At 41.1% G+C, this 24,537-nt stretch overlaps 1 protein-coding gene across 1 annotated transcript in view; it reads right to left on the bottom strand.

Moving 5' to 3' along the window:
* The window catches only part of LMNTD1 (lamin tail domain containing 1), a 299,068-nt gene that overhangs the window by 122,740 nt on the left and 151,791 nt on the right, over positions 1 to 24,537 (bottom strand). Inside the window, exon 7 of the mRNA XM_037915372.2 lies at positions 3,142 to 3,243. Within this exon, the coding sequence (XP_037771300.1) occupies positions 3,142 to 3,243 (102 nt within the window). The remainder of the gene's footprint in view (positions 1 to 3,141; positions 3,244 to 24,537) is intronic.

The following is a 24,537-nucleotide window of genomic DNA, read 5'->3' as shown; positions in this document are numbered from 1 at the left end:
TTATTTAGCAGATGTGTTTTCTAAATGGCTTGTCATACGCCTAGTGATTTTCAGTTGTACGAATATACCACTGATCATGCAGAAACTGTTATTTTCATAAGATATCAATATGGGGGAATTTCAGCTGTGCAGAATTGGCCATTCTATTGGAACTAGAACTGCCACAGTAACTTCCTGCTTGATTGGCAAGATACACCAAAGAGAAATCCAGAAGTTTCCATCATCGGTACCAGAACTTGTGAAAGAAAATCAAGACAAAGATGCACTCAAGAACTACTGGAGCTTGTACACTACTGCTAATGAGTCAGATGGATGGATGAATGTATTTTGAGTTAACAGAAATGTCAGGTCAATATTACATTGACAAGGGGGGAATGTAGCACTCCTAAGGGAATGCCAGGGTTATATTTACCTGCACCCTGTCCCTTTAAGGATTGGTGCTCTGCTGGAGGGATCAAAAGAGACAGAGCTCTGGGGAGCAGAGGGTGGCTGCAGCAGCCATGTGGTGTGCTCCAGAGAGAGAGAGACAGTAGCAATTGTCCTTATGCATGCTATGAGTGCATTTCGGGAGGGTGGGGGGTTGGATTCTAAGTTTATTAAAATGCTCCTGTTTTGAACTCTCTCCGGTCTGGGAGTGTAACACACGCATTCAAAAGTTGGGAAAGGCCAGACTTTAGATTGCCCATGTAACCTTAATTCTATCCTCTTGTGCATATGTATTTTAATACAGTCTTTTTACATGATCACATATAATTTTTTTCACAGAACCCTTTCCTCATTTAGTGCACAGGATAGTCCTGCTCTGGGACTTAATCAGGGTTGTGTAGTCAGGCCCGCCGACAGAGGGGGCAAAGGGGGCAATTGCCCAGGGATCCAGGTGATTTAAACGGGCCCAGAGGCCCCTGGCTGCTGCTACAGTAGCAGCAGCGACGGCCAGGAGCCCCAGGCCCTTTTAAATTGCCTGAGCGGGCCACGGGGCTCCTAGGCGCACACGGGGTGATACCGGCAGCAGCTAAGGCAGCCGGGCAGGCATGTGGAAGCCCTGGCCATGCCCATTTACTGTTCTGCCCTGGAGCCCAGAATTGTCGTCGGCGGGCCTGTGTGTAGTAAATGAGGGTGTTGTCTGTAGGACTCCTGCCTTATTTGTTGCGCAAGGTGGAAGGTGTGAGTAAGTGAAGCAGAGTTTGCAGGAAGATAAATGATAGTTAAGGCAGTTTATGGCTGCCCGGGAGAATGACTTCTACCCCTAACTGTACCACAGAGTTCCTGTGTGATGCTGGACAAGTCACTTAAACCCGTCTTTTCACAGATGACTACTAATTGTGTGTTCTTCACTTTGTGGGTGCCCAACTTGAAACCATTGCGCTGAGCACTCACAGCTGCAACTGAAATCAATAGAAGGTGTGCTTTGAATATACAAAGTGCTGTATAATGCTAAGTACCCAAGAAATCAGGCCGTTGGGGGTCTCAGATTGGGTATCCAAAATTAGTGGATACTTTTGACCTCAATGTTAGTGCCTCAATTGCCCATTTGTAAAAAGGGGATAATACCAACCCCTCAACTCAAAAGTGTATTAAAAATAAATGAATTACTATTTGTGAGGCACTCAAATATTGGAGTGATTAGTGCCCTAGAAAAGAGTATGAGGAAATTAATTCTGTCTTCAGAGCAGGGTTTTAATAGTACACAGTAATTAAGGCCTGGGGCCACACACTGAACAATTAAAAAAAAAAAGGAGTACTTGTGGCACCTTAGAGACTAACAAATTTATTTGAGCATCTTGCTTGGATTTTTATCCAACTTTCCATATCTTTGATACTAACTGTTACAGAGCACGCATGTGTGGAATTTAACGTAGAGTTGTTTTAAACTACATAATTCACAATTTTTACAAAGTTCCCTGTATTTAGTAGGTCAAATTTGGCCTTCGGTTACACCACTGATGGTGGGGTTTTGTTCGGTTTCAAACTTGATGGCATGTCTACTTTGTAAAAACAGCTGTCTGGGGAATCAGTTACAACATGATTATCCCCAATGTATTTTAAGCATGATTTAGTTTTGCTGTGTAAATTAGACTTAACTATGCCTCTGAAAAGTACTACAGCCAAGAGAATGGTTCAAGGTCTGTCATTTTGGCCATAGTCTGCAGCATAATTCACAGGCTGGGTTAGAACATAGTTAGGGCTCCTCTACACTGCGATAAGAAATTGTGCTTTTATTGCTGGGTTTCTCAAACTGGGGGTCCTGACCCCTCAAGGAGTCATGAGGTTATTACATGGGGGGGACACGAGCTGTCAGCCTCCACCCCCAAACCCCACTTCACCTCCAGCATTTAAATAGTGTTAAATATAAAACGAAGTGTTTTAATTTATAAAGGGGGTCACACTCAGAGGCTTGCTGTGTGAAAGGGGTCACCAATATAAAACTTAGAGAACCACGGTTTTATTGTGACCGGGCACAAGAGGCTGTAAGCAATCCACATGACACAGTTTGTTTTTACAGGGACAGGTTCTGTACCATAAGTAGATTCTGCTCTTCACAGCAGGGTGTGGGGGACTTTCAAGAAGCCAGCTGTTTCTCTTCTCCAGCCCTCACCCTGGCCCAAGTTTGAGCCGCACAAACTGGGGGCTACTGCAAATTGGGAACATAAACCAGCTGGGGATTGTTAAAAGGCCACTCCTCTGCTACCCCCCATAAAGTTCCCCACAAGGAGAGAAGAGTAGGAGTTGGCTCTGCCTATTCTATGCTCCCCTGCTGATTTCTCCATGCTGAGGGCATTCTCAGCAGGTGAGTTAGGGGAGGGTTCTGCTCCAGAAGCTGATTAGGGCAGAGAATCTGCCCGATAGTGTGGATCACAGTCAAGATACCCGATGGTCTTTTAATCAAGGTCATGTTTATTCTCTACAATGCACTATGAAAATAACAGCCAAAGAATATGCCTCCAAAAAGGTGGTGAGAAATGGAGAATTTATCCAAAGCCTTAATTATTAACTGAAAACATAACTGCCTTTATAGGGGAGACCACGGCACATTTAAAAAAAATATACAGGGAAACTAAATGGAAAATCTCCATCTGCCTCTAAGAGTTCCCTTTATAGTGGCACGGGAGCGCAATTACCAGCAAAATGACAGACACTGACCTCTAGCCTGGCCTCCAGGGCCCCAATGTGCTGTTGTCTCCCCCTGTGTTCCGCCTGCAGCTTTTCAATGAATGCACTGTTGTTGGCCTCTTCAGAGAGGAGCTGTTTGAGGATAAGAAAGATTCTTTGTGAGTGCGGGGGGGAAATAGTCCAACAAAGAGACTGTAAAGGAATAATTAGCTTCTTTATATACCATCTCCAGCATGCTGCCAAACCTGCTTGCTGTCGCACTACAGCAAAACAATAGCCCTTTTTCAGTTCAACCTGCACCATTGCCCAGTCCCATACCTGCAGCTATTGCTTACTTGCTGTACTCTGAAGAGCACCTTCATATTATTATGAAGGGGATAAGACCACCACCCTACACTTATTATCATATATGCACATGCAAAAATATGTTACGGTACTGCCAAAACTCAGGACATTATCAGTATGTATTTCTATTACATCTGAAGTCCCCAATCAGGATCAGGGCTTCATTGTGCTGAATGCTGCAGATATACAAAATCAGGGACAGTCTATGCCCTAAAGAGTTTAATTCAATGTTGAGGCTGAAATTTTGCCTTTACCCCTCTCTGGTATTCCTAGATAGGAGTAAGGGAGATTAAAAAAGGGGACTTTATAACCCACAACTGTTCCTTTTCCTAGGAATGAGAGGATGAGAGCTACTCAGGCAACACTAAAATTCCAGCCATGCTGCAGTACTTGTCTTTTTAAAAAATTATTATTAAATAGGAGTTCAATGGCATTCACCCAGCAGGGCAAGATATTCTCTGCAGGCCAGGTGGAATTTTATGAGTCTCCGACTGTACATTTTGCCAACTGTGACAGACAGTCATGAGGGGTTTGCTTTTCACATGCACTTGATCACCAAGTAAAAGCTGGCACCATCTGCACATGCACAGATCTTGATGTTAACCCAAAAGACGACTCCAACAGTCTGTGGGGATAGTACCAACCCAACACCTAGTTTCCTAAACCCAAGTGGCCCCCTAGTTAATGTCCTAGCCTGTATAACCACAAGAGTTTGAAAGGTAAATGTTATATTGTCTGAGTGTGAGAAGGAGGGCTGTAGTTAGAGCAGAGGGCTGGGCATTAGGATTCTTGGCTCAGATGCTGGGTCATTTATGTCTGCTCTGTCCCCTAAGCTCCTGATCTCATCTGGAGGAAGGGTGAGCTAGCAGTGGATAATCATTAGGACATCAGTCCATGCAGATGCTGCAGACTACTAGAGAACAGCCAGTATCATGCAACCATGCTGTACAACACAGTTTTGAGGCTTCCCACCTTGGAGTATCCACTACAACAAATTTGTTCTTTGGGCTCTGGCCCCTGGGCCAGTGGGATGCTGCAGCAGCTCCCACCTCAGCTATATGTAAATATTGTTTAATAATTAATGTAGACACTGACTGAAGCAACATTTTTCCAGAACATCTGGCCAAATCCTAAACTCATTGCCTAATTTCTTCCTGCAGTTTTAATTGGTTAAGATGTTATTCTTCACTTCCGGTTCTGAATTATTCGGAAGAGTGACTGCGCGATGTTACTGAGTGACTATACTACTGCATTACACTCCTGAAGTGTTAAGTGTTCCCTGCATATACAACATATAAAGTTCTTTGAGACACTGCAGGATGAAAAGCATTGTATAAATACAGGCTATTAACAACAACAATATAAAATTCAGCGATTCATTTACAACATGTGCCTCATAGTCAGTATAAATCAGGTTATAATATATAAGAGAAATCACATGCTAGCTGAATATTTGTTTTATTTTACAATAGACAGTATATTAAACTTTCCCTCTTACATTTGCATGATCAATCTGAACAGAGCCTTCTAGTCCATTCACACTTGGATGACTATGTTTTGCTAGCTTATGGCACGTGTTTAGCATAGGGGTGGGGGAGAAGTTAAATTATGATTTGATACAAAACTGCAAAAGAAAATTATAAAGTGAATGTTTCCTGATCTGTAGGAGGATAATTAACAGATCTCACTTAACTCACACATTTATTCAGTGATTATACCTTTCAATATTGACATGTTGCTGCTGAATTTTTACTTTTTGGGTGTTTTTTTTTCAATGTATTATATGAAATCTGGGGGCACACAGTTTCCCCATATAACATCTCACAGCATAGACATCTTATAATGTTTCATCCTACTATAGATATCACCACGGTTTCATCAGGGACGAGTCATCCCTATTATATAGCCACAAGTACTCCTGTTCTTTTTTTGGTTAAGGTGAAAATTCTCCCATGTGTGGAAGGTCAGCAAAAGACCTAGGCAGAGCCTACATCCTCGAAGAGTGGGATATAAGTGGTGACTAGACACTCTGGATGGGGTGAATATAGGGTTGCCAATTTTGGTTGGCTGTGTCCCTGGAGGTTTCATCACATGATATAATCTTTCATTAAAGATTAATCTTTAATCCCTGGAGATTCCAGAACAATCCTGGAGGGTTGGCAACCCTAGGCAAATTTCATCTTTTGGTGTCATCTCCAAATTTCACATGCATTGAGATATAATTCAGAATGCAACCAAACTTTGCTGTCAAAGTGTCACAAACAATGGGGGATGAGGCAAAAAATGTCTTATTCTCAAAGTCTCATACACTTATGACTTGATACATTACTTTATACACACACACACAACGTTACTATATATAAAGTAACAGAACAACATATTTGTAGTAAATCACTTTGTAAAGCACTTTGGGTCCTTCTGCATGAAAGGCACTTGGTAAATGGAAGATAATCATACATAGTATTCAGAAAGTATCCTTTATGGGTGTGGTTATGGTATTATCTGATGACACTCATTCATTGTTTCTCATTTAATTATGAATCATGCAAGCCCAACAACTATATTTCATTGTTTCCAAAACAGCTCTAATCTCCATACACAGGACAGGGTTTAATACCAGCCCTAATCATTGCTACCACAGGGCAAATCTTCACAGTGAAGTGAAATGCAAATGATTTGGCTGTTGTAAACAAAACACACTGCAAGGTTTTCCAGAACTTCGGTTGCATAATGTTCATACAGTGCTCATGATCTTAATTTAAAAAATAATCCCTTGAAAATTAATTGCCACTAGACGTTAATTGTCACTATGTTAATTAAGCATTTAAACCAATTAAGACCAAGGTGAAGTTGAGGGCAATAAACTCCATAAATGTTTAGTATAAAATCTTAGTAGTGCAATATTTTTTTTTAAAAAAAAGCTTTATTTTTGGGAGACTGGATGGCTCAAGGGATTGCTAATTACAGAACTAACCCACTGTTCAAATCCAGCCCAGGTCAGCAGTAATCACATGACTTTTGTGTGTCCTTTGAGTTGTTGATCTAGACCTTGCTAGAGACATCAGAAATTACCTCTCTTTTCTAAGCAAGCTATTTGGGAAACAAGCATAACAAAAATCTCCAGCATTGCTTGTCTGTCACCAACAACACAGATGCCTCAGGGCATGGTACAGAGAAAGTACTTGTTGCTCTGGTGGCTGACTTCCACCTCTCTACAAACAAACCCAGTGTAGAAAGGCTCACTCTGCTTGTGCTCTGCAGTGTTTGATCACTAGATACTCCTGTCCCACCTCCAAATGCTTGCTGGGGTGAACACAAATGGCTGAGGTCCTTCCTCTCTGACAGAGCCCAGAGAGTCATTATGGGTTACTGTCTCCACACCTCCAAAGTCCTTACCTGCAAAGTCGTGTGAGGCTCAGTCCTCTCCCCCATATTATTCGAGGTCTACAGTGGTCCCGATGGCTCATAGTGAGAATGCACAACAAGCTGATGTTCCAGCAGCCCTCAGACAACACCAAGCTCTTCATCTCCTTTATAACAAACCAACAGCACCATCTCCCAGCTTTCTCAAAGCCTAACCAAAATAAGCAACTGGGTGAAGAGCACCCAGCTAAACCTGCACCCTGGCAAGCAAGACAGAAGTGAGGCTGGAAGGATGACAGAAGTGCCCACACCATCTGAGCTTCAGGATCATACAAGTCCCAAAACTTGAAGAAAAACTCGGCCCAAGTGTCAAGTTTTCCTTTGTTTTGAGTTGAAACCAAAGTTTTGATCTGAACTGTTTACTTGGCTCAGGCTTGCAGAAAACTATCCAATTTATCTAATGTGTTATATCTGTAGAGGACCCACCATTGCTATCTAACTAAAGTTTGCCAGCACACTGGTAAATCTAACATAAGTTTTGGGTTTACAACATCTTGCACTTCGGAAGCCTCCAATTTTATCACCATCTAACCTTTCCTATCCCAAACATTGTTATTTCAGAGTGTCTGTGCTTCTTAAGTCATCGCAATATCACTGGTCATAATGGAACAGGCCAGGGGTGCTGGTAAAGTCCCATTTCCCTTTCAAAACAAAATTAAAGCACTGGGAACTATAGTTATAAGCAGCAAATTTGAATCTGAACATTCCCATTCAAGTCCAGAAATTGGATGTAGGAACAATGAACCAATCAAGTGCTTTATACTATATTAGAGGAACAGCTTTATGAGTCATGCTTTATTGGGTATCATCATTGCTTTGTATTTCTTAATTCTTGCCATCAGAAGCACTGATTGCAAGGCAAGCTATATGGGGCAGGTGGGTGGGTTGGGCAGTACGTGGTTAAAAAGACCTTGGAACTCACAGGATGTTAATGATTGGCCAATTATTCTGTGACTAAAGGATAGCTGCTAGTTGGAACACATTTAGGTATGAACATAAGTCTCTGTAATAATTTTAATTAATTTTTAAGAATGCAGGATTGTCTTGTCTAAAGCCAAAAACATAAATACTTTAATGAGCGTTTATAATGCAATATATCTCTGAGTTCTGCTGCAGTAATTGGAATCTTCCTACAAGACGTCCTTGTAAACAGCAATATTATTTCCATGTAAGGTTTCTGGTTTACTTTTTGACCTGGGAAAGCATGTTTTTTCTAGTCTGGCTGGCTGTTTTTTCACTGAAGTATAAAATAGGAATAATGATGTAGGCTTGACTACGCATTTAAATTGAATAATTTGCAATAATGCTCCAAAATGCCACTGGGATAGAAGTCAAAGGACTGTTTGCAAAAACAGTTGCTTCTTTTTTTAAAATTAGTTTCTGAAAAATAAATGCAGCAAGTTGCTAGATGGCTCAAGGGATTGATAAGGGGATAGAGAGCCTTTCATCTCAAAGTCAGCATCTCAAATGTAGCCTGCACTGGTAGTGACTGAAAGTTGTTACTATGGCAGGGTGGATCTGTGGCCTTTGTAAAATGTAAACATGATAATCCTCATCTAATGGGAGAAGTCCTCTTTTTTCTACAAAATGTGATTTTTAAAAAGATAATTCCATTGCTGAGAAAAAAGATATATTGTACATATCCAGTCTTTTGTTCATGGACACTCCAAACAAAAACAGCCTCCTCAGTTTTAGTCATAACTGGAAACAGCAGCAGTTTCTCAGCATACATTTCTGCTGTGGTCATCTGCTGCAGAGGTACATACATGAAAGTAAACAGATGGGCTGATCTTACTGGCTTCCGCTATATCAGAAACAAGACAAGATATTTTACCCAGTATGAATGGGACCAGAGAAGAAGAGAAATATTTTTAATAAGGATGAATCTCCTGGTTCAGCAACATTAAGAACTGCTTGGGGTTTAAGATAAAATCAGAATTTCTCTCAGCTCTCTGCCTTCACATATTTATAAAAATGGATTAACAAGCTCTCTGTTTTAAGTTTTGAAATATTTGAATGCATTTCTCTCTCTGAGGGCTTGTCTAGATGAATGGTTAGTGTGTGGCAAACGAGAGTGTGAATCTACCCTGCACTACCCTGCTGTGCCCTAACTGGCCACGTGGACCCTGTTACTATGTGCTACAAGTTCCCCCGTGCACACTGATATACTCCCCCTTTAAAGCAGGCTAGATCAAAATATAGGAAGCAATTTTTGGTGCATGGTAGCAGGGTCAGCACGGTCAGTTAACGAGCAGCAGGCTAGTGCACTGTAGATTTACACCACAGCTTGCTGCACTAACGGTTTGTGTAGACAAGTCCTGAGGCCAGGACCAGATGCTTCAGAGGAAGGTGAAAGGAGGAAGAGGTGTTGGGTCCTTGATGAATGAGAAAATTTCCAGCGCACACTTGCACACAAGAGCTTTGGATAATCATCCGAACTCTTAGATGTGCTAAGAGATTTCCAGACAGAAAAGAAGGCATGGTCTCTGTCCTGAGAAGGTCATAGTCTAAAGGCAGCCAAGGAGATAAACAGAGAAAAGGACTAAGGGATATAACATATAAGTAGACCACTCAAGGAGGTGACTGGCTACATCTTAGTTATATGAAGATACTGTTTGGACACATCTATGTTGACTCAATGAGTAGTTTTATTGTTTGTTTTTAAATTAGGATATATAAACAATTCCCAGTTATTCCCCAAGCTTGTCAGAATCTGTCATCTAGTTCTCCCATAGCTAACACAGCCGGACTTGAGTGAGAAGAGGGTAGTGGCCTCATATGTGAGGCAGGGCGTGCCATGTGTAGGGGTGGCACGGAAAATGGCAGAGAGATAGTTGTGTGAAAAGAGGACAGATGAAGCTGGCCTCACTGGAAGAGCGGAGGGGACTGGGGCAACACCAAATGAGACCAGGGCCAGGGCTGAGACACACTAGCAGCGTGACATGGGTAGAGCTTGTATTGCCCCTGCTTGCACTCTCCTGCATCTGTCCTGTGGAGAGAGGATCTCAGGGGCCTTCAATTTGGCATTTTTCACAAGCACTAAATTGCTTTGAAATTTAAGAGGAAAAACTGTCAGTGATGTCTCTTTAAAAAGGGTATACAAGGCTCTGTCACTTGTGAAAAGGTGTCAATCTGTTTTGTGGGCACCTGGAATGTTAGTTGCAGAACAAAAGCTCTCCTACCTATTGGGGTACTCCTGGTCTTTGGCAGTAAATGGAATTCTTCCTGAGCTCTCTGCTGGGACACAGAGAAAAACCTCAGCATATCTTCATAGGCATCATTAACCTCTCCTTTTAAACAGGAAAGACAGCCTCCGTTTCACACGTGATGTAATAAACATGGAGGACAAACAGAAGAGCTCAGGCAAGACAATTAGAATATTATAACTCGTATAACCTTTCTAAATGTCCTTGAAACACTGTGTTTAAAATCACAGTGAAGGGTAATAGAGATCAGAGAGAGAGGGAAGGAGCTCAGCTAGTTCCAGGCATGCTCTGTTAAATGCTCTATGGGATAAAAATGGCTTATAGTCCATGCAGTATACTTTCCTTGGATAAGGACCATCACACATGGCAATTAAAAGCAATCAGAGTCCCTTAAGGGTCTGAATACATTTTTAAAACATTTCCTTTATTCTCTACTACATACTTAAAAAAATCAGGCAAAAATCATTTTTATGCAGAGTGGCATTTATTTACATTTAGCACCTGAAGAGATTAGATATGGCTTTAATGGCAGTTATTACCGCTCCATAAACAGCCATTAAAAGCATATTTAAAGCGACACTCTCAAGACTGACTGACAGGTCCAGAATTTCCTTGTGCAATATACACTGCTCTCTCCTGATGACAGGAGAGGTAATGGCCTCTCACAATGGAGGCTGTGACTTACACTGGGGATCCCAGCCATCAGTGGGCAGCCACTAGTGCAAACCCCTAGCATAGTCAAGCCAAATCAACAATAACCATAAATTGCACTCGGACAGCTCACCCCTGCTTGATACTGGGATAAAGTGCACTGGTGCCCGTCAAGGCTTATAGCAGCTTTGCCTGTCTAGGCTGTCTAGGCTAAGGTTTTGCACTGATGCATCTACACTGGTCACTGAAATACCCAGTGCAGACAAGGCCTCTTGGTACAAATTTTCATTATTCTTCCCCAGGACCTTATGATAATCACAGAGCGCTAGCGGCAATAGGGCATGTGCATTGCACACTGTAGTCTACCCTGTCCCTATGTTTCCTGTTAGACACAGTCGTAGTGGCACAGGGTGAAGGATTATTTCCCCTTGAATTTGGGCAAAAGACAAGGGACGTACAAGATGTTTCTAAACCAACGAAAGAAGAATTAATGCTGCCAACTTTACCAATGACTTTCAGAGTCTGAAATCGTACTTGACCTCAGAATACTGCCACATGACACCTTTGCATACTAACATTTTTAAAATATACACTGACTTTTTAGGAATCTTCACACTCAAAAAAGACAAAGATTTTGGTTCTACTGTCTAAGCCCAGCATTTTCCTCCTCTGTTTCATACGGTTTGAGTCATGGATTTCCACACTGACATTTAAACGGGCAGCTTGAGGCTGAAAACACAAGGCATGTATTTTGCACCTCAAAGAACGGATGCAAGCTGCTTTATATATGTATTGTTGACTTATTAACTTACAAAAATGCCCTTCACATGAAAGGAAGGCTAAACAATATTAAGGCACATAGTTCAACTTAAAATCAGTATTGGGAGACTCCCACCCACTATTAATCTACACATCACCCCTGTAAACCTCTCCTCAAGCAGAGATTAGGACAAGAGCTTTAGGGGTTCTGGAATTTCTTTGCCTTCTTTTTAATGCTTTGTTAGTTTAAATTCTACCACAAGTTGTTTTGGGTGCTGAACTGATAACTACAAGATTTATGACCAAAGCTCCAATGCTAGGCAAAAGTATGATGCCTTCAAATGTTCCACTGCCAAGAAGACAATTTCTATATCATCTGCTATCTTGCATATGTGTGTGTGCTTTTCACCACAGCAAATTGTGAAGCTTTAGAGTTCACTAAGATGAATCTCATTTTATAAGGCTTTTCCACTCTATGGCTAAATTACAGATCCTTAAAATATTTCAACACCCAGAACTTTCTCCATGATTAAGCCTTCGGAGTTGGCAGCTGAATAACTGAATTTAGTCTTCCTGTAAATGTCATTGGGATTGTCAGCCTAGGAACCAGAAATCTGTACTTATAGATATACCAAGGACAATAGCGGTGAAGTTTGCATTTCACTGCTGCATAAATATGCCTCAACATCAGGTGACTGTTCGACTTATAAGTATTCAGTCCTTGCCCTCTTTATTGACAAGGGTGATACATTTGCCAAATTTGGTGGTGGTGGTTTTTTGTTTTTGTTTTTTTGAGATATGGACATTTCAGGCTGGATGCAGCAGCAGCTCAGAAGGAAGAATGTCACCTACCTGAATTGTCTGGGACACTAAAGCCAAAAGATTCATTTCACATGGGTCAGGAGAAAGCAACAACATTTAGTCAATACCCATCTAAGTAGGAGAAAATCACTGTCATGGATTTTATCCATTCACCCACATGAAATTAACAAGAGTGGCATTAGCTGATAGCCAGGATAACACTGCAGCCAGGATAGCCACGCCACCCAATCCGATGCTCTTGTTGGGTCTCCCAAGCAAAGGAGAGGTGGGCTCAGTTACTGGAATATAGATCTCCTCGGTGTGCAGGAAGTGACATTGATGATTCATGTAGGTTACTGTCTTCCTTCTGAGTTGCTGCTGAACCAACACTCCAGCTGGTGTTGGTACGTATTGTGCTGCAAGAAGGGCCACCTTTCAGAAGGAATACAAAACCAACTACATGAGCACCAGCTGTGAAGAAGAACTAAGTTTTTCAACCTATATCAACCAAGTGGTTGGGCTTGGTGCAGGAGAGTTCCATGGTGTATGAGGAGATGGGTAGGAGAAGGCGTTCTCCCACTTCCACTACTGTGTGGCCTCTATTGCAGCCCTGAAGCTGCAAAAGCTCCTACAGCTCCTCCGTAGGGGTCTATGTGGCCATCTGACTAGAGTAGAAATGGATCTACTGGCCCTATTCTCAGTCATCCTATAGCTTCCACTTGCTTCATTGTCGACACATCTTTCCACAGATACGTACAGGAGCACCGATAAAGCTGTGCTTCACTGCATGCAGGAGATGCAAACTCTGCATGCAGGCTCCTCAGTTACATTAATTTATGCATGCCTTTTGCTTCTGGGGCCTTTGATGGCCTTGGAGGATGGAATAGGATTTACCCTGATGATCCCATGACTTCTTATGGAAGAATAGAGATAGTAGCCCCAGTGTCCTGGCCAAGTTTCAGATTTGGTAATCACATTCTGCTTTCAAACATTCCCTTGTACTTTCAGTTGGTTGGGATTTTTATCACTTCTGATCTCATCTCTCCTATAGTGTTGCTGTACGCAGCTAAACACTTGCTAAGTTCCACTACAGAGGTGGGTCAATTTCAACTAGCATGTGAAATGATCCATTTTTATGTATGTACATACACACTGTAAGAGTTAGTTTGTGCCGTTAGGTTCAGCTCTGAGTAAGAAGTGTGAAAACAGTACTAGCCCTGGAGCAGACCTAGGAGACATTGTTCCTTAGATACCCCTCAGACACAACTTTGTCCCTGGCTTAAGGGGAGAGAGAAGGGTGTCCCTGTACCAATAGTAAAGTGTAACATTCCCAACACAAGCCCAGCTGTGCTTGCTGGCACGTTGTGGGGGTGGGGAATGGAATGAAGCCATCACCTATTTTCTTGACCACCGGTTCAGTAGAGGGAAACAGCAGATCATACAACACTGGCTTGGATCCAAAGTGTGTACAGCCCACCAGATGTGTAAAGGGAGTTCTTATCCCTGTGTAGGCATGTAATCCAGATCAGAATCTAGGGCAACAAAAATGATTAGGGGTATGGAACAGCTTCCGTATGAGGAGAAAATAAGATTAGGACTTTTCATCTTGGAAAAGAGACAACTAAGGGGGGATATGATAGAGGTCTATAAAATCATGATCGGTGTGGAGAAAGTAGATAAGGAAGTGTTGTTTACTACTTCTCATAACACAGGAATTAGGCGTCATCAAATGAAATTAATAGGCAGCCGGTTTAAAACAAACAAAAGGAAGTATTTCTTGACACAAGGCACAGTCAACCTGTGGAACTCTTTGCCAGAGGATGTTGTGAAGGCCAAGACTATAACAGGTTAAAAAAAGAATTAGATAAGTTCATGGAGGATAGATCCATCAATGGCTATTAGCCAGGATGTGCAGAGATGGTATCCCTAGCTTCTGTTTGCCAGAAGCTGGGAATGGACGACAGGGGATGGATCACTTGATGATTAACTCTTCTGTTCATTCCCTCTGGGGCACTGGCATTGGCCACTGTCGAAAGACAGGATACTGGGCTAGATGGACCTTTGGTCTAATCCAGTATGGCCATTGTTATGCTCTTATGTTCTAGCCCTATGTTCATAAATTACTCATATATGGCTATCACCTAATTTTATTCACTGTAAAGAAATACATACTTCAGGGGCTTTAGATTGCAATAATATTTACCATTTAGTCATTCCCTTAATTCCTTCAAGCTTATACCATTGACCGAAAATCATTATTCTCTCTCTCATACACACACACTCACCTCCCCTACCTATTGGTATAATGTTAAATAGCATACCGTACACTTGTTTAATTCTTTCTTTACATAGCAGGTCAAATACTGAATAGGACTCATTTTCAGGAGCCATAGTTAGCAAGAAAAGAGACTATATTGGTGGATAATGTCGGTAGTACCGAATGCTGTGTGAATAATTGCATATTTGGTATTCATGAGATAAATATCATAGAGATAAATTAAATAGATGCTTTGTTCCCAATGAATTGCCATGATTCAAATAAAGCCATCAGTTGTGAGATAGGTTAGATGCATGTGTGTGAAAAATAGCTGCTAAGGTAATACAAATCAATCTGTTACTACAAAATTTAATTTAGCTTTGCCCTCAGTCCTGAGTTGCCTAGAGACTGGAAAATAGCAAAAGCCCTCAAGATATTTTCTCCTTTTCTTTTTTGTTCCCTTTTCCAATGATTTTTTTTTTAACCACCTCAGTTGTGATGAAGTCCGTCTCCTAAAAAACAGTCATAAAAGCTATTCAGTATGTGACTGACTCACAAAAGCCGAGTACAAATAAGGGACTATAAAAATATTCTAGGGCCCTTTCTATACTAGGACTAAAACTGTTCCTTGGTTCAGGATAGCTAATATGGCTTAGCCAGCCCAACATGGCAGTTTAAACATGGACTGGCTCAGAGTTTGGTCCCTGTTAAACATGGATTGGCCCCAAACACACATTTTAGCCTCCGCCAGTTTTAATGTAAAGTGGGTTTAAAATTGATTCTTGTAACAAACTTTTGCTTGTCTACATGACAGGTTACTGCACACCAAGCCATACTATGAATCTACAGCGGACCAGCTTGCCACGCAGTAACATCCCATGTAGACACTGCTACAGAACAGTAAAAATCCTTGACTCCACCACTGTTACTAATATTTGTGTTACCGTAGTGCCTTGAGGGTCCACACAAGATCAGGGCCTCATTGTGCTAGGCACTAGAGGAGTGTGGAGGACAGGAATTCCATTTCATGAAGAATTTCAGATTTTGAAATTATCCACGAAGGAAAATTCCAGAAAAAAACCTCAGATTGAAACATTTCAATCAATTTGAAAGTATAAAAAAAAATTTAAAAAATGAAAAGGCAATTCAAAACAAAAAAAATAGAAACGTTTCCTTCTGAAAATGTTGAAACAGGATCTTGCAGCATTGTTTCAACTTCCTCCTCAGTGTTTCTCTGAAATGAAATTTTGATGGAATGGACTTGCCATTGGTTCAGAAAATGGTTCAGAGCGGTTTTTCTGACCAGCTCTTCTAGGCACTGTACAAACACACAGTCCATAACCCAAAAAGCTAACAATCTACATGGACATGACAGACTAAGAATGGTCCAAGTAACTGTCTCAAGGTCACATAGCAAGACCATGGCAAAGCTGGGAATAGAACCCAAGTCTGACTTCCAAGCCGGTGCCTTTGTCCATTCAACCACATTATGCCTTGGTGGTAGCAACACTGAAGCACTAGTGGAGACAGCTCCTCAGCACTTTAACCCCCCAGTCATGTAACCCTGTTCAGAGTAAGCCTAGATGACACAGTGGTTAAAACAACTATGAGCAGCAATGAAGATTTGTCATGGAGATCTTCCCCCTTCTCCCCCCATTACAAATATCACAGATGCACAGGGATGGGAGTGGGGAAGGGGGGGAGGAAATCAGAGTGATGGCTTTGCTCCCCTCTTGCAAATCCCAATTCTTCTACCCTGGCTGCCAGAACTTCCTGGATTCATTAGCTGCTGATGGCCAACCTTTCTTCCACTTCCCCACTAGCAACTTTGTGTATACTTCTAACAAAACACCACTGGTTCCTGCTATTGCACGAGACGAATAGAAACCAGTAACCAAGAACTCCACAATGCCAGTGTAAAGGTAGGGCTCTAGCAGCTATAGCCTAGGAAAAGGAAGTGTGAGGGGAAGGGTAGGGGATCACAGTAAATAAATTATTAAAGAATAATGTCATATAATGGTTAAACTCCACTACCTGACTCTGAAAGTTACAACAAACATAACTAACTAATATTCAGGTTATTATTATCACCGAGAAAGGATATCCTGAGATCTATATCCATTTGGTAAGAGGAGGAGCAAACACCCAATATATTGCAAGGAAATGATAACCTTTTGATGTAGGCTACTTTTCTTTCAAGAGTGATCAAAACCCAACATAAGAAAGAACTGGAAAGGAGTGGATTTTAAATTGCTAGCATATTCCAAGCAGGAGCTTCCAAATATGAAAGAGATACTATAATAGCCCCCCCTTTTTTTTAAACGAAAACAACTGATATATCAAACTAAATTCCTGTGGTCAGATGGCTGAATTCGTTTCTGAGAAAAAGTTTGCAAAGATTAAGCAAGTAGCTTCTTGAATGCAGCTTTACCTAGAAAAAATTGTACCAATTACAACTCCTGTGCTTTAGAAGATAGCCCCTCTTAAGCCAATTATCCATTAAACAGCTTTGTCTATGAAATTCACAGCTGCAAAGAAATTTAGCTACAGCATTATCCCAGGGCATCCAATTTAAAAAGGAAATTATTGGTTGCTCTCTTAGATAGCATGTCATCATAGTCCTGCAATGGAAAACAATCTGGGCAAATCAAAATTAGCCTAGTTTTCAAAGAAAAGACAATCTCTCCAAACTCAGCCTTCTTTTTCAAAACGGCCATAAATTGCTAAAACAAGAATCCAAATGTCCAACTGCAGGCCCAGACATATCAGTTATTTGATAATTACTTTCCAGTACTATGCGATCTTTGACTAAAATTCCTCATTTTTAAACAGAATTAATGTTTAATAATAGTATGCATATTATATAGGGGAAATATGCATTCATATGACAAACTGACATTAATAGAAACTCAAGGTTGCATAGTTAATTGTGCACATTTAAGGAAATGCCAAAGTTAAGGCCACATCCATAATCTTAACTCTGCCCCCGGAACATGAGAGATACAATACAGCCTTGTAGTCAGATTTTCAAAATGCTGAGCACCCAGCAAGTACACAGTGTGATCAACTGGATCTTCTGGGTGCTCATCATTTTGAAAATCAGACACATTAGGTGCCTAGATATGGATTTAGGAGCCTAATGTTAAGCACCCATTTTTTAAAATCTTGGCCTTCAGCTACATAATTACACACAAAGTGGTAAAATTTTGCCCCGTGCCACAGATGGCTCATCAGGCTGACATGGTTGAAGGCATGTTGGTTTCCATCCCCAACAGAACACAAGGGAGTGATGTGGCTAGCAGCACATTGAACTGCCTTTGACCTTCCTAATCCTATGGGTGAAGTACTCCTCTTGTAGCAGGGTGAACTACAGGCAGCCTTTCAAGTGAGAGCTTGAGCAAGACTCAAATCCACAGCTTTCAGAATTGTAGTTGCGCACCTCCACAAATCAGCCGCCGCACCTCATGTAAATATACACTCTTCCTCAAAACATTCTTCCTGACTTCTAAATTCTTATCCGTTTGCTGATTGTATACAGTCACAAGTACCCCTTCATGTAGCTGGTAGAATGGGTTAATGGCACCTGACTTCATGCTCTCATTGGGCTCCCAGAAGAAGTAGGATTTTGGTATCCTCATTCTAGACCCCATATGTATACATCACACAAGAAGCAGTCTCTGTTCAAGGGAGGCCCAAAGCTGAAACAAACATGGATCATGCCCGTGAAGTTTGAAATGAGGACTGGCACAGCTGCATCGGATGCCTCGCTAGGCAGTGCTGTCTGAGTCTCATTGTTATAAGCCCCAAATACCCATACATTTTAAAAAGGAAGAAAGTAAAACAGAAAGTAGAACATGTTCATATCCAGTGACCTGAAAGATTTGTGTACTGAATGCTTGACTGGAGGTTTCTGATTTTATTATGAGAGAAATAAGATATTCAAAAGTTTTAGAAATTATTCAGCCTGGGTGGTTTGGAAAGCAAGTTCCTTTCCCCCCAGGATAACACACTGTTCCTTCAATTCATGACATAGTCAGACTAAAGCATGAAACTGGGTTTAGAAAAACACTGAAAAAAATGTGTTTTTCAAAATGTCCACCATCAAGAGCAATTTCTGTTCTTGTTAGTCTTCTATATGTTTTTCAGTGAATTTGATGCCGGTAAAAATCACAGTCCTGGTGGATTCAGAGGGCTAGAGGTTGAAGTTGATCCAGCAGGGGCAGCCAGATGTACCATAGAGATGACCATGGTAAAGGCATTGGAATGGGACTCAGGAGAACAGAGTTCCATTCCCAGCTCTGCCACAGACTTACTGGGAGACCTTTGGCAAGTTACTTGGTCTCTGGGCTTCAATTCCCCATCTACAAAATGGAGCTACTACTAATTCCAATCTCCCATCCTTTGTCTCTCAGCAATTTAGAGTGTACGGGAAAGGACTGCCTCTTATGTGTTTGTACAATACCTAGCACAATGGGGCCGTGATCCTCAATGGGGCTTTTAGACTCTGTTGTAATATAAACAACAACGACCAGATACCGATGTTAATTGCAGTTTTATTTTTTATCTATTAAAAAGCAAGTTTCTAGCCCCTTTCTTTGCAGCAATTGTATTATAAATGTAAGGTGCTTGCTAGGGTTTAATGTTTATCGTAATGATTCTTCCTGAAATTCATAGATTATTCTCAGTCCCCCCCATACCCACCCAGAGCTGGCCTTTGGGACCCGAAAACCTGTGGATGTTGGGTGGCTTTTCTGAATTTTGGGAAGATCTTAAACTTATTAGTGACTGTGGATGAGTCTCCTGGGCTATGACTGATGGTGCACCATAAATTACTATTATTTAACATTTGTATTATCAGGGTCCCAATTAAGTGGATTCTGCTGCAGTCATGTAAAAGTGTGTTACTCTTTAGACTGTAGTGTAGTGTAACATTAGTATCTTTTTGAATGTGTTAGCATGTGTCAAGGTTCCTTCCCCACTCTGAACTCTAGGGTAGAGATGTGGGGACCTGCATGAAAGACCCCCCAAGCTTATTCTTACCAGCTTAGGTTAAAAACTTCCCCAAGGTACAAACTTTGCCTTGTCCTTGAACCCTATGCTGCCACCACCAAGCGTTTTAAACAAAGAACAGGGAAAGAGCCCACTTGGAGACGTCTTCCCTCAAAATATCCCCCCAAGCCATATACCCCCTTTCTTGGGGAAGGCTTGATAAGAATCCTCACCAATTGGTACAGGTGAACACAGACCCCAACCCTTGGATCTTAAGAACAATGAAAAATCAATCAGGTTCTTAAAAGAAGAATTTTAATTAAAGAAAAGGTAAAAGAATCACCTCTGTAAAATCAGGATGGTAAATACTGATTCAAAACAGAGAGAATCCCTCTAGGCAAAACCTTAAGTTACAAAAAGACATAAAAACAGGAATATACATTCCATCCAGCACAGCTTATTTTACCAGCCATTAAACAAAAGGAAATCTAACACATTTCTAGCTATATTACTTACTAACTTAACAGGAGTTGGAAGGCTGCATTCCTGATCTGTTCCCAGCAAAAGCATCACACAGACAGACAGACCCTTTGTTCCCCCGCCTGCCCCCCCCAGCTTTGAAAGTATCTTGTCCCCTCATTGGTCATTTTGGGTCAGGTGCCAGCGAGGTTACCTTAGCTTCTTAACCCTTTACAGGTGAAAGGGTTTTGCCTCTGGCCAGGAGGGATTTTATAGCACTGTATACAGAAAGGTGGTTACCCTTCCCTTTATATTTATGACAGCATGTTACCAGTACAGAGCCCAATTTACTAACAAGGAGAGCATCCTCCAAATCCCACAGCTGGATGCTCAAATTGGCATTTACAGAGCTTACTATTAAAATGTTACCACAGAACCGTATCTGGAATACCACAGCCACACAGAATAGGAAAACAACAGTGATAACTCTGCAGTATAACTTGGCAAATGTTTATATTGTAATGGAAACCACTGTATGTTCATAAATGTCCATTTTACTTAACTACTTGTTGATTTGAGCATCCATATGCTAAGTATGAATATCCAATTAGGAATTTAACATTTAAAAATTAAGCCCACAGTTCACACAAGTCTTTCTTTTAGGGCTTCTTTGTTCAATTAACTATTAATCAGCAAGCATACATTATGGAAAAGCTCTAATATAATAAAGGCATTTGATTAATTACACCAAGCTTCTAGGTGGCAGAAGAACCTTGCTAGTTCATTTACATTTGCTTTATACACCCCAGTTTCTTACCTATGCCCCTTATTAGCTCCTAAGTTTTAAATAATTTTTTTTTCCTTGTAACTGAAAATGGCAATCCAATTGAAAAAACTAAAATAAAAGTTTTGTTCTGGCAGTGCAACTGGATTGTCTGATTGATGGCTATGATAAAGCAATATATGCACCAACCAGTACATGCTAAGTGGTTAGTCTCTCTTGGTTTCATCTGAGTCATCTTTTTATAGTCCCTTTATGATTAGTTTTTGAATAGGATTTCTGCAAGGTTTTCAAACTTTGAGGTATTCAAACTGAATGGAAAGATACTAGGGCAAGGTAGTATACTATGTGAAATTATTAAATCTATTGTCCTGGGGGTGAAAAGGGATACAGCAGCATCAGAAAATTTCCCTCACAGCTGAAAGGAAAACTGAATTGTAATATAAAAATACTCTACCCCTTGCATCTCACTACAAAGGAGAGTAAACCAATGAAAAAACACCAAGTGTGTTCAGGAAATTACCAGCTTGATGACTATTGTTACAGGAGATGAATGAATAAGTCACAACAAATACTTTATCCAATGAATTTAGCCTCTTTTCAGCACACAGATTAGCCACAAATCACAAATTCTTTGAATTTACTGATTAGAGTTTATTTAGCCAATTTGTTTTAAACAAATTTTACAGTATGGACTGATTGTGAACAGTTTGCTTGTGAGTATTTGATATTCAGAATTGCAGTTGTGTTGCTTATGTTGTGATTGGTCACAAGTTCCAGGGTATTGATTCAGTTTCCCCAACTGGAGTGTGCAGGAAGTGAGGGGAAAACATGTGCATATATAAAATTCAGTGACTGCCAATATTTGCGTAAGCAAGTTTTAAATTTGTTTTATGTGCTCCCTAGAATCAGCAACTGGATTCTGGATGCTGGAAACTGAACGCCAAAGGGATATAGGCAAGGCCAAAGCAAGGACATATAAAACAGTCATGGAAAAATGTAAGCAGTATTCGGCCAGTTCTACCCAGGAAACTGGGAATTCAGCATTATAGGCCTGATACAAAGCCCACTGAAGACAATGAAAGCCTTTCAATTGATTTCAGTGAGCTTTGGACCAGGCTTATTTGGATGCATGATGACCCACTGTTAGATTAGCTAAATTATAAATAAAATTTTTTTTCCTTACAGAAACATTGCAAGTCTCCTACACTCATAATTAAGTCAAATGCTGAGTTTGTTTCCTTATCTACACCGATAGACTGCACCTTCCCACCCACCCTCATGGCTCTCAGTAAGACAAACCTGCCCTATTCTGTATGTATGGAGATACTGAAACAGCAGCAGTCACACCTAAAGAAACATCTCTGAAAATTCATAATAAGTATAGATAAGAATCTAAACCAAGACCCTAGATCTGAAAACCCCGACGCTTTTGAAAAGTTCAGACTGGCATCTGATGTCACAAGCACTGAGACACATAAGAACGGCCATACTAGGTCAGAGCAAAGGTCCTTCTAGCCCCGTATCCTGTCTTCTGACAGTGGCCAATGCCAGGTGCCCCAGAGGGAATGAACAGAACAGACAATCATCAAGTGATCCGTCCCGTCGCCCATTCCCAGCTTCTGGCAAACAGAGGCTAGGGACACCATCCCTGCCCATCTGGCATGCTTAACTGAAGTCAGTGGGACTATTCAGGTATCAAATTAAGCACATGCATTAGCGTTTTCAGGATCAGGGCTTGGTGGCATTCACACCTTTAAAATAAATACTTAAATTAGAATATAGATATAAAATAAATTACATTTTAATTAAATATTAGAAATAGATACCCATGTAGGGCATCAATAAATATAGCTTAGTACAGATTCATTTAATTATCTGTGCTGTGTCTGAAGGATTTTGGCACCCAAATCTCATTGAAATGCAATGGTTTGTAAACTCTATGGAGTAAAAAGCTTTTTTTTTTCTGTTTGTAGAGCACGTGGCACAATGGTGCCCTGCTTCATTACTGGAGCTCCTCGGCACTACCAAAACACAAATAAATAATACATGGGAGTTTGGCACCCAGCTCTTTCAGGCTCCTTTGAAAATACCAGCCCTAAGGGATAACTACTCAATGCAGCTTTCTTTGAAAGTGTCCTATTGCACCTTGGAGTCCCAGTCAGAACCTGTAACTTTAGATTCTTACCACTAATTTCAGCACAAGCCCCTAGTGTTTCAGTGTTTTCTTTTGAAGACGACATTCAGAAACATCAATCATATTAATTAATAGGTGTCATTATAATTAATATAGTGTTACCCTTTAGATAATGAATATGCAACAGTAGAAAACACTAACACCAAAACAAAGATAAGGAAAAAAAGATATGAATTTTTGAAGAAAACTTTGCTGGTTCCCCTTCTCCACCGGCCTCCCATAAAGAGCGTTCTTTCCTATATTACCTAACATGCAATACAATACACAGGATGATAATATGCTTTCCAGGGAGAGTAAATCCTGTGCTAAGGAGAAAGTTTGGGGAATTGGGTGGTTCAGTAGTAGGATATGGAGTTTTATGCCTCTATATCACCAGTTTAAATTGTCTCAAGTCAGTTCACATCAGAAGACTATTTGGTGACGTATATGAAATGAGTTAATGGCTACAGTCCATTTATCAGATGTTCACATCAAACAGCCACTAATACATATAGCAATTCTGGGCACTCTTATTGGCAATTTTAGTACAGAAGCTAAGTATGGCAAATGAGCTACCGGCAGGGCCACAACCAGAGCAGGGCGAGCGGGACAGCTGCCCAGGGCGCAAAGCCACGGCGGTAGAGATGTAAGGGTGGCAATACACCATGACGCAAGGGAGGCATGGTATAATGTATTGCCATCCTTACTTCTGCACTGCTGCTGATGGTGGTGGTGCCCTCAGAACTGGGAGCCAGGCCAGCAGTTGCCACTCTCCAGCTGCCCAGGCCCCCTTGCCTGTACTGAAGATCTCATGTGCCTCTGCACGTGAAAAGCCAGGAAAGTGTTTCCTTAGCAATGGTCTTCACCACCACAAACCAAGTTGTACTGAAACGGCCCTTGAAATTCACCAGCGAGGTGACACATGCTGTGGGGTGAGAAACTTTTACTACAGAGTGAAGACTAACTAAATAGTTATCAAGATGCCTCCAGAAAGGCCACCTGGAGCCAAATTTAGAAATCAGAAGATGGGGAGAGGAGAGGAAGCATGTAAGCTTTCTCAGTAGTGGCAGAATTGGCTGACAAAGGTCACCAACTCAGGTGGTAGAAGCCTGGCAGCAAGTTCAAGTTCAGTCACAGAGCAGGAGGAGCAGAACGCCATCAAGGTAACAGCTGCGGCAGGCACTAATTTTAAAAACAAGAGTTACGAAACCAAAATGGACACTCCACTCCATAGCAATATCAGTGTCAGTGTAAACAATTTTTCTGAAACAAATTTGAGAATGACACTGCTTCATTGGAACTTAATGTTAACGATCTATACTCTTGGCCAAACGGACAAACTGAGGTGTTGTTTAGAGGAAGATGGACCAGAGCAACAGAAAGATGAAGATTTCACTCTGTCAACCTCTAGTGACAGGAGGTGATTTAGTCTTGACTGGTTCATTAAAAATCTACCTAATGGAGAAACAGTAGAGTGCAAATGGGTTATGTATTCAGAGACACAGAGAGCTGTGTTTTGTTTCCCCTGCACACTCTTTGGAAAGAAATCACCATCCACTCCAAGCATCTGCATTGCAAA

Source organism: Chelonia mydas, chromosome 1 (genome assembly GCF_015237465.2).
Source record: "Chelonia mydas isolate rCheMyd1 chromosome 1, rCheMyd1.pri.v2, whole genome shotgun sequence".
Classification (NCBI taxonomy): Eukaryota; Metazoa; Chordata; order Testudines; family Cheloniidae; genus Chelonia; species Chelonia mydas.
The sequence above is the reverse complement of the archived record's forward strand: the minus strand, read 5'-3'. Positions and strand labels throughout refer to the sequence as shown.